We start from the raw sequence: 14,674 nt of genomic DNA, 5'->3' as shown, positions 1-14,674 counted from the left end.
TCCCAATACTGGCTCCTGGTTTTATTGTAAAGCTTTTATTTCTCTAAGCTTTTTTTTTAAGATAATGAAAATAAATACAACTATATATAAACATACCAGAAATTATTGCAAGGAAAATGAGATAACCACTGCTCATTTGTAGACTATGGAAATAAATACCCAGGATCACAAATTGGAAATACAAAAAGCAAGTCATCTTGCAGATTAACACTAAAATCTCATAGACATTTATTTTAAGACAGTACTCCTAACTCATCTATATATTAATTATAATGACATTTAAAAGAACAAGGAAGGTTATAATGTGCTAACAGTATCAGACTTATGTTGAGAGCAACTTCAGTAATTTTATAATAGGTAATATATAAATACATTGATAGAAAAATTAGGACTGTCTCCTAAAGAAAAATATTGAAAGCTATAGGGAACAATAGTGGAATTAACAACTGAGGACCGTAGCAGTATTAAAACATTCATGGCTCTAACTGCTGTGACAGGTTAACCGGTGAGGTCATACAAGAGCACATAGCATGTACCTCAGAGAGAATTCTGGTTCTTTCCGTTACTCCACCATTTCCCTGCTGGTATCGCTCCCTTGCCTGAGGTAGAAAACATTTGGTTTAATGAGCAATTTAAAACAGAGGCAGATAACTTAAACATGACCTCTTAATGTCTGTAATTTCTTCACATTTTTTAATGACAGCTTTTCTTCTTACATTTTTAAAAGTAATACATTTTCAAAAGTAATATTTAACTGCAGCTGTTTTCTTTATGTTCCTAACAGGAACCATACATTTAAATAAAGCACTAGAAAATAAATTATCTCAACATTACAACTAACTATACACTGTGCAACCTTGATGAACATAGGTCTCTCTCTCTCTCTCTCTCTCTCTCTCTCTCTCACACACACACACACACACACACACACACACTTACACACAATTGTCTTCAACCATTCCTACACAGTTAAGGAGAATAGTTTTGGTTAATCTAATCTGTGAGGCTAAAGCAGAGAAAACCAGTTTTAAAAAATCAATCACAAGAGAGCAACAGGGTCAATAATGGGTAAGGGTAACAAATACTATTACAGTATGAGATTTTTTTTAATATAGCAGTCAATTACCTAATATTAGTACCTAAATCATTAGTCTCATTGTAATCAAAGACTTTTACAGCATTTAAAAGTATCCTAAAATAGAAGTGTATAAATATATACACACTAACAAATAACAGATGCAAAACAAAAAAAATTACTTTCTACCTGGAAAGTACAATAAGTACTTCAAGTTTATTTATTTTTCCTCCTTCAACTAACCCTGTCTGTTGAAAGAAAAAAAGCTTCAACTAAATGTTTGCAAGTATCTTTACTTGTCTCCCTCAATACAGCTTCAGGTAAGAGGGGGTATAAATCACAAAGAAATGCCATTAGATCCCCCTGCTAGGACAAATATGTGGTGCTTTCGAAATCTGAAGGCCTTATTTTTCAGCTGAATTTAAACTTTGAAATAATTAAAAAGTTGCTCATTAATTAACTAAACTTCTTGTCTTTAAATATGTCTTAATTTCATATTGCTTATAATGTGGTTATAGGCCATTATGGAAAGAAATCTCTTTTTCCTTTGACCCATGTAAATGCCTACTATTCTTCCTCCTACTCATAAGGTAAATTAACAGTAGACTTAGGAACAAAACCAGGTGTCCTGAACACTGTTTTTGTTTTAAGCCATGCCTCCCAACAAAGTGTGTCTTCATTTATTTAAATCATATGATAAAATATATTTAAAGGTTTGAGGAAAGAATTCCTGTCACAGTAAATGAGGATGACAAGCTTTATTCTCTTGCTCAGCTTCCTCAGTGAACAGGGAATAAAGGCGCTGCTGTTTGTGAAAAGTATTTTACAATTCTTAAATGGAAATGAAAGTGTAGTGTCAAGTTTAGGGATTAGGGTCATTAATTAGAACAAACCCCTGGGAATTATTCTTAAATTACCTCACTCAGCTGGGCCTGGGCGGCACGATATTCTTGAACCAAGTGCTCAAGCTGATTGTTGATGTACTTTTCTCGACTGCCAATCTTTTCCAGAGTCCTACTAATTTCACTGTGGAGTTTGTCCAAAAATCCCTAGAAATTCCATTGGATTTTAGAAGATAAAAGAATTCACAAATAAATTTTTCAAAAACAGCTTAAAATAGATTACTTCTCCTTTATTCTATTGCACATTCTCAACCACTTGTGAAAGAGAAGACAGTTTGAAATTCTCAATAGCAAATGAAGTCTGTGATGAGAAATATTTTAGTCACACTTTGCAGAATGTTAAAATTAAAAAGCACCTGGTAGCAATAGTCAATTTATTTGTCCTTATGCATATCTAAAATGAATGTGAGTAGAATTTCTTAAAGTTCATAATCAAAGTAGGTAAGGGAATAACATGTTTTTTTTATAGCACAATTTAAAGATGACTAAAATATTCCTGTTGGAAGTAGATCATTTAGATTATAGCTATAGTCTGGGACTCACAATTTAGTTTCTTTTGATTTCTTTCCTAAATCCCTAATTCTGGTAGGGCAGCAAACCTGAGGAAAGGGTAGGTTCTAGACATTGCTGGTCTGGTGATCTGTTATCCACTTGATATTCAGGGATTCAAAGAGCTACTGATATACTGCTTTTATATTTCAACTGTTAGAGCTGTTGAAATGTAACACAGTACATCCAGTCAGTAAGCACCTTAAAGGTAAAATTTTGTCTTTTTTCCCCCCAAGTGCTCCTTAATAGATGCTCTATAGATGAATAAACAGACACCTTTTTATTTGACATAATTAACATACCTTTGTTTCCTTTAGAGCAGATTCAATTCCACTTTTGTGCTGGTGCATTTGGTCAACATGAATTCTCCAATCCTATAAGCATAGGAATACAGGAACAACTAAAATAATACCACATTTCTTTCTTTCCTCTACTCTTTTTGAGGTTGTATTCTTTCTTTGAATTACTTTTGGTTTTTGCCCTACTTCAGATGGGCAAGTCCTATATATAGCTTGAAATCAGATTATTTAAAAATATGTGCAGAGCACTTTAGGATAAAGGATTCTAAATGAATGTAAATTATTTTATGTGTTCACAGAGTAATGTATGACAATTTGAATATAAATTATTCCTATATTGCTAGTGGTTAATATTTATGACTATCAGTCAAAATTTAAAAAAAAATCCAATTATAGAAAAGTACTTGTTTTAACACTAACAATTATGTTTATTAGAAGTGGCTTTGAAATAAGAGTCATATATCAAATATTAGTTTGCCCCATGGGAATTAAAATTGGGTCCTCCGAGTAAGACTGAAGCATCTTTCTTAAGAAAGGAAACCTACAATAATTATTAGTTTGATATTTTGCAATATTGTGATTATGTGTACAAAGATAATGTGCATACTAGAGACTAAATTTTATGTGTACAAAGATATTGTGCATACTATAGATTAAATAAGTCCGTATATTTAAACTCCAACATTTCCTACAATTTAAAAACATTTTTAGATTACATAGCTAACAGCAACAATTTATAAGATTTCAAAACACATCATAAAAAAATACCATGCTAACTAAAGTAACTAGTGCATCCAGAATATTCTTCAAATATGTTAGCATACACTAATATTCTCCTTTGTCCTTCACAGTTTTGTGAGAAGAAAAACATATTGTAAATAATTCTATTCTTCTTGATTTCTTAACTTTGAAACACGGGCTAGTGTCTATAGAGTAAAATTCTTGGGTACTTCAGACATATTTACCATAAAATCATATTAAAGCTGCAAAGAACCACAAAAGGCATCTAGTTTTACTGTTTGCAGATAAACAAGAGGCCCAGCAACAGAAAAGGGCACACCAAGGTCACATAGGAAGTGGTGAGCCTGGTTCAGAAGCCAAGTGTTCTAATTCCCACACAACACATTTTGGCACTTCATAGTTATGAAATAAGCAACTGGCTACTAGTGAAAGGACTAGAGCAGAGAACAAATGAGCAATCCCTTCATCTTTAAGTCCTTAAGTATTTTTTGTCTCTTTATCAAAATAAAAGTGGGCAAGGAGAACTGAAAAGAACCTTACAAAACATCTAGTCATCCATTTAACAATTATCTAGTGTAACATTTTAATTTTATAGATAAAGGGACTGTGTACCACCTGTGGTTACAACTATACACATTTGGAAAGGAACCAGGGTACTCCAATTTGGCCAGTCAATGCAGAAAGACGGAGAAGCAACTGACTGGTCTCCTGCATCTGGACCAAATATGGTCCAAAAAGCCAAAGGATGGAAATCTGTTTAAGGCTCTTTGAAGCAAGCATATTTACAGTTTAAAATAAATCTAACAAGTATTGGAAAATTACTAATTAAGAAAGATTGTAATCATCCTGAGTGATTGAAAAAGGATTTTAGAAGTTTAATACCAAACTTTCTCAATCTCTGTTATAAGCATACATACATATACATGTATATAATTTTGATCTACTGTAATAGAGTTTGTTTTCTTATTTTTTTGGAGGGGGTGAACCTAGTGACTCTCAGAGCTTATTCCTGGATCTGAGGTCAAAGACTACTCCTGGTGAGGTTTGGAGGACCATATGGGGTACCAAAGACCAAACCTGGGTTGGTCTTTTGCAGAACAAGCACCCTACAGGCTATACTATCTCTCCCGTCCATGTTTTCTGCTTTTCTACTCAGCAATATTATCTGTCCAGTACAGATTAAATTTTCTTTATTCATGCATCAACATTCAAAGTGTTTCTAGAGAAGCAAACATGACTGCGTCATCTATGTTTAACTATGATAACTTACATTGGTGTTAACCACCAATGTAAATTTCATGGAGGAGCTGGCATTTCAATGGAACTTTGAGTAGCATTTCAATAAGCTGGAAAGGAGTGGGAAAGAATGGGAAACTTGGGCTGAGGCAGTAACATAAATAAGAAAAACCAGGAAGATTTATAGGGTGTAAGCAGCCCAAGGTAACTATACTTTAACTAGAGTGTAGATTTTATCATGTAGACAATGATGTGCTAGCACTATCATAGATATTTGGTTTCATTTTTAAAAACAAGTCTCTTTTGAGTTAGTAACATATTGAAGGGCTCTTAGGAAGTTAAGAAACTAAGGACAAAATCAAAACAATGATATATTCTTGCACCACAGAGACTGGCACATATGCAAAAGAACAAGAGCAACCAGTGCTGGTATGGATTTGGGGGCAAAGGGACTCTCCTTCACTGTTGTTGGGAATGTTGACAGGTCCAGCCTTTTGGAAAACAAATGAAAACTAGAAATTGGGCTCCCATTTAACACAACAATACCACTTCCGGGAATATACCCTGGGGGCCCCAAAACAAAACACTGTCTGCATTCCCATGTTCACTGCAGCACAATTCACAATAGCCAGAATCTGGAAACAACCCAAGTGGCCCAGAAGGGAATATATCCCAGAGAGGCAAAAAAGTATAGTCGAAGTGACATCTGCATTTGTTTGTTCACTGCAGCACTCTTTACAATAGCCAGAATCTGGAAAAAACCTGAGTGCCTGAGAACAGATGACTGGTTAAAGAAACTTTGGTACATTTACACAATGGAGTACTATGTAGCTGTAAGAAAAGATGAAGTCATGAAATTTACATACAAGTGGTACTACATGGAAAGTATCATGTTAAGCGAAATGAGTCAGAAAGAGAGGGATAGACATAGAAAGATTGCATTCATCTGGGGAACATAAAGTAACAAAATAGGAGACTACCACCCAAGAGTGGCTGAGATTAGTACCAGGAGTTTGGCTCCATGGCTTGGAGGCCAGCCACACACACTAGGGGAAAAGGAAACTCAGATAGAGAAAGGAGCACCAAATAAAGGGTGTTGGGAGAATACTCCCAGGATGGGAGAAGCATGCTGAAAGTAGACTATAGACCAAACATGATTGCCACTCAATGCCTCTTTTGCAAATCACAACACCCAAAAGGAGAGAGAGAACAAAAGGGAATACCTGGGGGGTTGCGGGGTGGGAGGGATACTGGGACCAGTGGTGGTGAATAATGGGCACTGGTGGAGGGATGGGTGTTTGATCATTGTACAATTGAAACCCAAGCACAAAAATTTTTAAATCTACAACTGTACCTCATGGTCTTTCACTAACAAAAATTAAAAAAAAAAATGTAAATGATGGAGAATGGGCACTGGTGGAGGGATGGGTACTGGATCATTGTATAACTGAAACCCAAGTACAAAAATTTGTAAGTCTACAACTGTACCTCATGGTGTTTCACTAATAAAAATGTAAAAAAAAATAAAAATAAATAAAAAAATATTTTTCCAAGTGGCCCAGAAGAGATGACTGGTTAAAGAAACAATGATACATCAACACAATAAAATACTGTTAGGAAAAATGAAGTAATGAAATTTGCTTATAAATGAATGGACATGGAGAGTATCATGCTGAATGAAATGAGTGAGAAGGAGAGGGGCAGATATAGAATGACTACATTCATTTGTGATAAATATATATAAATAAATATATATTTATATATAATATTTATATATTTTATATATAATAGTAGGGAGAGAGAGAGAAGGATGGATAGATGGAGGGAGGGAGGGAAGGAGGGAGAGAAGGAGGGAGGGAGAGAGAGAGAGAGAGAGAGAGAAAGTGCCCTGCTATAGAGGCAGGCTGGTGGGGGGGTTGGGGGGGCAATGATAGGAGGGAAACTGGGGACATTGGTGCTAGGGAATGTACATTGATGTGTTGGAACACTGTATGACTGAAACCTAATCATGAACAGCTTTGTAAGTGTCTGTTTCACAGTGATTCAATTAAAAAAAAATCTTGGGGGAGGAATAAGGTCAGATTAGAAAATCTGGGGAAAATAAAATATGCTTATTTTTAATATGTCAAAACTGAAACTAAATGATAAAAATAAAAGGCTTATGTGTGTCATTTATAGTATACATCTATCGAAATCTTTTTCTCAGGAATTTTGTTGCTTAGTGGATCCTTTGGGTTAATTTTTGAAAAGAAAAATAAGTAGATTCAAAAAATAAAATTTACCTCAATTGTGGGTCTCCTCTGGGTGGAAATAAAAGGAAACTAAGGACAGGTAGGAGATCAGTTAGTTGTCTAACCAGTTAGTGTGTAATGGGTAATGCGCCAGTTTAGCGGGTTTTGAATTACAGTAGTGCTTATAAAAAATGAAGGGAAAGGATGGACTCAAGGGAAATAGAGACAGAACTAACAGGATTTATGAACTTAAGGGGAAGGGAGCTGAAGAGAAAGTGGAGGTGTCTAACATTTCAAGCCTTAGGAACTAAAAGCATAGGTTTATCAGAGGGTACTAAGAACAGAATAAATCTCAGGAAGTGAGAAACACTGAAATATTTGGTTCCAGAATTTTTATACTGATAAACCCGTTTGACATTAGTATATTCTTATTGTCCACTAAAATAGAAAGTTAGTAATGATTAAAATGATCTGCCTGGCAAATATGAATTCATATTTTATAACTCCTAGATAGAACTATTTCCTGATACACAGTTACTTTCAAAGTCTTTTTTACCTTAGTTTTTATTAATTAATTAATTTTTTGTTAAAGAACTATGATTCACAGAGTTATTGATAGTTGAGTTTTAGCATATAAAATTTCAACACAAATCCCACCACCAGTGTCAACTTCCCCCACCAGTGATCCCATATTCCCTCCCCTCCCCTCCTCAACTCTTGACCCATCCCTGCCAGTCAATTTGAAAAGCACATTATAAAATTTCAGTGGCTGCAGCTTAGACCTCATGTTTTCAGTGTATTTTTAAAAGTGTCAGAAGTATTCTTACCCTTTAACTCAGTAATTTTGCATCCAGAAATTATTTAAGGAAATATTGGTAATATATATTAATAAGAATAATGATAAAAAGAAAAAAGCTCTTTGTAAAAGTAAACAGCAGAAAAATTAAATATCAGAAAAATTTTAAAATATTTTTATGACATCCATATTTTACCGCTACAAATAAGTCATTGTTATTTGTAGTAACAATAAGTGATACTATTAACATTTTTATAAAGCTCAAAACTACACAAAACTCAAAGATAGTTTGTTTGAAGACAAATGAAAAAATTAGAAATATAAAAGAAAAAAATAAAGCTAACGGCAATAGACGAACTTGAGGAAGTGTTACCTATGGGTGAAAAGATGGCAGCAGAAAACACACAGCTAAGCAGGGGTATTATAATAGCACAGTTATAAAGTTGGGTAATGGGTTCACAAGTGATCCATCATTTGGGTTACATAGTCACATATATGCATAATTTATACGTTCAAATTATATATTAAATCAGTAAAGTCAGACCTTCACAATTAATCAGTAAAACATAGAAAAGTGAAAGAACAGTCTGGAAAAACATATTCCTGAGATGTACAATTTAGTAAAAAGATTTGTGTATGCTGTATTGGTGGCTCTTTCAGGGTCAAGGGAATGAGACCTATTGTATTTACTGTTTCTGGCATATCGAATATGCCACGAATAGTTTGCCAGGCTCTACCTTGCAGGGGGGATACTCTTGGCATCTTGCTAGGCTCTCCGAGAGGGATAGAGGCTTTTAGGAAGGCCTTTAGTTACCCTTGCAGGTGTTCCCATGGTTCAAACCATATTTAAACCCAATCAAATATGGTGCGGTAATCTTGGAAGGTGGGTATTAAGTGTCTTATGATGTGTTGCTTGGCCGTGAAGCAGCCTGGATCGTGGCGACGGCTGGGTAGTTGGAGGTACTGGAGGTAGTGGAGGTCGGCCAATGAGGTATTTATCTGGTACTTAGTAGGGTGAGGTTTCTGAGTGTGATCCCTGGATCACCGGAGATTGGTGGAAGCAGGCAGGGCAGGGTAGGGTGGGGCTTCTGGGTTTAATCCCTGGGTTGCCTGAGATTGGTGGGAGCAGGCAGAGAATCTCTTGTTTCCGGGTCACATTGAGCCTGGATTCCAAGGTCACAAAGTTCCACTTGACTGGTTCTGTGGGGCTTCACCCGTGCTTGAGTCTGGGTCAGAGTGTCCAGAAAGCAGCCTGGATCATGGCAGCGGCTGGGTAGTGGAGGTAGTGGAGGTCATATTTGTATATGAAAGGACTCCTGTCTTCTAAAACTATGGAGCTCATTTGTCAACGTGGCTTGGCGCAAGCCTCAGGTAACCACAAGCGAATGTCAGAGCTCACAAAGCAGTGTAGAGAAGCGATAAAGGACCTCAAAGAGAGAAGAGCAGCAGTGCTAGCCAATGTGGCAGAAGTCAGAAAAATATTTGCAGTGCCCGCCTGTCCTTTGCCAACTACAAGACCAAGATGATAGCCCTCTGATGTCCTGATGGATCTATCACATCTTCTAAAAGGGCAATGGAGAAGATTATCCATGACTTCTACCTGATCTCTTGGATAGACATGTCCACCTGCCCACATACCAAACTCCACAGAATGGTTATGTCATTCCCAACGTTCTCCCTTCCAAAATATGACACACCATTTGGTCGGCAAAGAAGTGAACAGCATCTGGCCCTGACAAGGTCAGACCCGAACACCTGAAGAACCTGCCGTCAGTACTCATCAATACACTGGCTCAGCTCTTCACACGCTACCTGTCTGAATGCAAGTTTCCGTCCCAATGGAAAACTAGCAGGACTGTTCTACTGTACAAGAAGGGAGATGTCCATGACATTGGTAACTATTACCTGTCTACAAGCTGTTGACTCTAGTCATCCTGAACAGGATTGGTAGAACACTAGATGAAGGACAACCATGCGAGCAAGCCAGGTTCTGCAAAGGATTCAGCACCATCGGCCATATCCACATGGTAACCAAGCTCATTGAGGTTTCTCGGGAGTTCAAGATGCCGCTCTGTCTAACATTCATTGATTTAAAGAACGTTTTTGATTCTATTGAGACTGAAGTGGCCATTGGATACCTAGCCAAACAGGGCGTTCAAACTGAATACATCAGGATCCTCCATGAACTATATTACAGATTCACCACCAGGATCTCACCATTCTACAAGGAAGTGATCATTCATGTCAAGAGAGGGGTTTGACAGGGTGATACCGTTTCACAGAAACTCTTCAGTCCCACCCTTGAGAACGTCACGTGATGACTGGAATGGGGAGGGATGGGAGTGAAAATAGACGGTCAGCACCTACACCATCTCTGCTTTGCTGATGACAACGTTCTAATACCAACAAACATTAGCCAAGCTGCACAAATGCTGGCTGACTTCAACTGTGAGTGTGGAAAGGTCAGACTGCAGCTGAATCTCACAGACAATGGCTGGAGCGATAGCACAGCGGTAGGGCGCTTGCCTTGCACGCAGCCAACATGGCCGACCCGAGTTCGATTCCTCCGCCCCTCTCGGAGAGCCTGGCAAGCTACCGAGAATATCTCGCCTGCACGGCAGAGCCTGGCAAGTTCCCCGCGACGTATTCGATATGCCAAAGACAGTAACAACAAAGTCTCCAATGGAGACGTTACTGGGCCTGCTCGAGCAAATGTTTATGAGAAACGAACTTATTTTTGTCGTTCCATTCTCTCTCAATGAAATGAATATCTCTGAATGCAGCAGTTATGTGTACCTAGATTGTGAACTCAACATGATGAATGATCTGGTACCTGAGCTGCATAGGAGGAAGAGAGCAGCTAAAACACCTTCAAGAGCATCGAAGAAATAGCTTAGAGGTCGAAGAACCTCCGGCTCCAGGCACATCTCTTCGATTCCACTGTTTTTCCTGCATTATCATACGCCTCGGAGACCTGGGCCCTATGAAAACAGGATGAGAACACTATTTGGGTCTCCCAAAGAGGAATCAAAAGAGCTATGCTTGGAGTATCACACTTCACTCAAGTAAGAGAAGGTATCCGGAGTTCCAATCTCTGTTGACGATTGAGAATCAGGGACACTGTCTCATTTGCCAAGGCATCAAAATCAGATGAGCTGGACACATAATGCAATTTGAAGACGACCACTGGACTAGAGCCGTTACTGACTGGATTCCACCAGACGTCAAAAGATCATGTGGTCACCCACCTACGGGATGGTCAGAGTTCTTCCTCAAGACCCTAATGATCAGTTTGAGGCTCTTCTGTTCACAGAGTGAGCAGACGCCATTGGACTACGCTAACACAGGACAGTGATGAATGGAGACATTACTGGCGCCTGCTCGAGCAACTCGATGAGTAATGGGATGTCAAGTGATCAAGTGATTTGTGTATGTTTGTATATTATGTGTTATAACAGAAAGTTGAATTTTAGTGTTCTAAAATTTTTTTCATTATTCTTACATTTCCAAAATTTATTTAAAAGGAATTTAATCACTTTAACTATTAGAAAAATTCTAAACTTTTGAATGCTCAAGAAATTCCTAATAGAGGTATACTGCAGTTATACTAGAACACTGAAATGCTTATACTTATAATATTTTAAACACAAAAATGGCAATATACATTGCTTGAAAAAAATGAGATGGCTAAAAACATTACAAAGTTTGAGTCAAGAATTGAATAGTGGGTCTGGAGTGATAGCACAGTGGGTAGGGTGTTTGCCTTGCACGCTGCTGATCCGGGTTCGATTCCCACCATTTTATATGGTCCCCTGAGCACTGCCTGGAGTGATTTCTGAGTGCAGAGCCAGGAGTAACCTCTGAGCATCGCTGGCTGTGACACAAAAAGAACAAAAAATTGGATAGGTTGCTTCCCACAAGTTCTGGTAGCTCGTGTCCTCCTTCTCATTTGTTTCCAGGAATCCTTTTTCTTCTTTGATTTCCTCTCTAACCCACTGGTTGTTCGTCAATAATAGTCGGAAATATTCATGGTGGCCAAGAACTGAGTGTTAAAAGTAAGTAAAGGGATACACAGGACAAGCTTTCAGAATCTGTATTGCAAACCACAATGCCCAAAAGGTGGCAAAGGGGGAGAGGGAGAGGGAGAAAAGGAAAGGAGGCGGGCTGGTGGGGGGGAGAGCAAGAGAGAGCCATGGAGCGAGGAGAGAGAGAGAGAGAGAGAGAGAGAGAGAGAGAGAGAGAGAGAGAGAGAGAGAGAGTGTTCCACCTTAGATGTTCTTAGATGTTGGCTTGGGGGGTGATTGGAGGGAAGCTGGGGACAGTGGTGGTGGGAAATGTACACTGGTGGAGGGATGGGTGTTGGAATACTGTATGACTGAAACCTAATCATGAACAGCTTTGTAAGGGTCTATATCACAGTGATTCAATAAAAAAACCTTGGGAGGAGGGGGGAAAGAACTGGATAGATTGAATGATCTTTACTAAATTTCAAACAGAAATTATTCCTCAGCCAATGCATTTTCTACATATTACATCCTATTTTTCTTTGTGATAGAATAAACTACAAAGGGTATCTAGGATAAATATTGAATTCTTTTTGTTATGTTATGAGCACAAAGGCCTCTGAAGTTTTGCCGCCTAGTCCAAAGTGCTCTAAGTGTAATCTAGCATCATCTCTTCTGTCTTTTATTATTTTTAATTTATTTTTGATGGGGGATCACAGTCTCCAGTGTGCAGGGCTTATTCCTGGCTCTGTCCTCAGGGACCTTTTCTGGCAATGCTCAGGCTACCATTTACAGTGGGGATCAAACTGCAAACATCCGAACCTCTATATTTTTTTCTTCTTTTGAGAGAGCACACTGATGCTGCTCCTGGCTCTGCACTCAGGAATTATTTCTAAAGGAGCTTGGGAGACAATATGGGATGCAGGGGATTGAACCAGGATCACTTGCCTGGAAGGCAAGCACCCTAACCTTTGTTCTCCAGACCCCTCTTTTGCCTCGTAAAGGCAAGCTTTAAACCCAATCTTGCATGTTTTCATCTCTTAATGGAAAAGAGAAGACTAACACTGACAGAGTACATAATTTCTTTAGGCTTTCTATTTTTCAATATCCTTTCATACAAAATCTCATGTATTAAATAGGGAGCAAAACTACTAGTTGAAAATAGTAATCACTTCACTTCAAAATATTTTTTTCGGAGTGCTCCCAGGCAGTGCTTAGGAGGCCTACAGCATCTCTCAGCAATTCTCAGTTCACAAGCCCAGGGACAAGCTGCACTCAGCTCAGAACTGTAGCATTAATGAGAGTGGGGGAAAGCCACATCTGTGGGTGTTTAGAGGATCATGTGATACTGGGAAATCAAAATAGGGTCATAGCATTCAAGGCATGCACCCTTATCCCTGAACTAGCTCTCAGTTCCCAGCTTCCAAATTCTTCAGCAACCAAATATAAGTTCCACCCTTTTAAGAAACGAAGAATTGTAATAACTTATCTGCAGATGTTGATTCACAGTATCCCATGAAATCAAAATGCATGCGATCCAGCTAGTGACTGTCAAGACAATTTGCTTCTCTGGGTTTTCCTTCAACAGAACAACACCTGAACAATTTCCTGTGTTGTATGCGCAAAACAAAGAGCATTTTGTTTCTTTGTCTGAATCTCCAACTCAATGTTTAAAGCCTCTTCTGAACAATAAGAGAAAGAACTGAAACATGTAGTAGAGATGGCAAAACTATCAACTTGCGAGTTTCACTAATTTACAACTGGTAAAATATCAAGCTCAGTTTTTTGCCCCCACCCAAGTCTGAGCTTCTTCATGTGTGGAAAGACAGAATCTTGACAGAAAAAGTCAAGGAAGCCAGTTTTGTGTGTTTTGGTATGTCTTTTTCCTGGGTTCAGGAAGTCTATTCCAGATCAAAACTGAATCTAAAAGTTCAAGGGTCTATAGGATCTTCTAATCCACCCCACAAAAGATCAGCAGGTTCTAATGTCTCAAATTACTTTGCAGCACAAAAACTTGCTTCTGTCACCCATCCATAACAGAACTCTGAATTCTGTTATGAATAAGTATCAACAAAATCTTAATGCTATGCCTGTTTATGCAGTTTTATTTTAGTTCATATAAAAATATTTTTAAGGGATTAAATGGGTTTCCTTTCTTTAAGGTACCTGACCATTTATTTTTCTCATTAAATTCACTCCCCTTCCACATTTATTCTTCTTATAATTAGGCCTTTGTTTCAACTCTAAATTCACATTCTTCAGAGATTTTCAATATCACTCAGAGGAGGAAATCCTGTACCTTCATTTCACAGATCAGATTACAAACTGAGGTTGTGTGATTTTTACACTTTCAATCACAAAATGAATAGGAGACCAAATGTCCTTTCTCGCACTTATAGATTTTCCATTGGACCAGTCTGCCTCTTTCATTTCTTTGCTTTGTCGTTCAATTTCTGTAAGATGCACAATAAACTCACAACTACCAATTTCAAGTTGCACATTAAGTAGATGTTTCTTAGCTAAAGCATAGATAGTACGGAAAGAATTTTACTTATCTACTGCAGATGAACACTTTGGGAAACCACTCTTGCTGGAATAAATTTTATAACAATTATATTTGAATTCCAAAGAAGAATTTACCACATTATCCTATAAACAAAATGCATGATATCTCTTAAAAGGTACATAGCTAATGATCCTTATTTTGGCTTTTTTAGAAACCTTTTCTATCTTCTTCCTTGGCTATAGAGTATTTCCCCAATAGTCACATCTATTCTGAGATGGCTTCAAGTCTAAAAATTACTTCAATGTTAACATTTAAGGAATGTTTAGTATATGTTA

At 37.7% G+C, this 14,674-nt stretch overlaps 1 protein-coding gene across 1 annotated transcript in view; it reads right to left on the bottom strand.

Moving 5' to 3' along the window:
• Nucleotides 1–14,674, bottom strand: part of IFT57 (intraflagellar transport 57) — a 103,671-nt gene that overhangs the window by 2,284 nt on the left and 86,713 nt on the right. Inside the window, exons 7-9 of the mRNA XM_056109317.1 lie at nt 2,829–2,900; nt 1,993–2,124; nt 537–599 (exon numbers count right to left, since the gene is read on the bottom strand). Of these exons, the coding sequence (XP_055965292.1) occupies nt 537–599; nt 1,993–2,124; nt 2,829–2,900 (267 nt within the window). The remainder of the gene's footprint in view (nt 1–536; nt 600–1,992; nt 2,125–2,828; nt 2,901–14,674) is intronic.

This window comes from Sorex fumeus, unplaced genomic scaffold (assembly GCF_029834395.1).
Source record: "Sorex fumeus unplaced genomic scaffold, SorFum_2.1 ptg000265l, whole genome shotgun sequence".
NCBI lineage: Eukaryota > Metazoa > Chordata > Mammalia > Eulipotyphla > Soricidae > Sorex > Sorex fumeus.
This window is presented reverse-complemented; position numbering and strand designations above follow the sequence as displayed.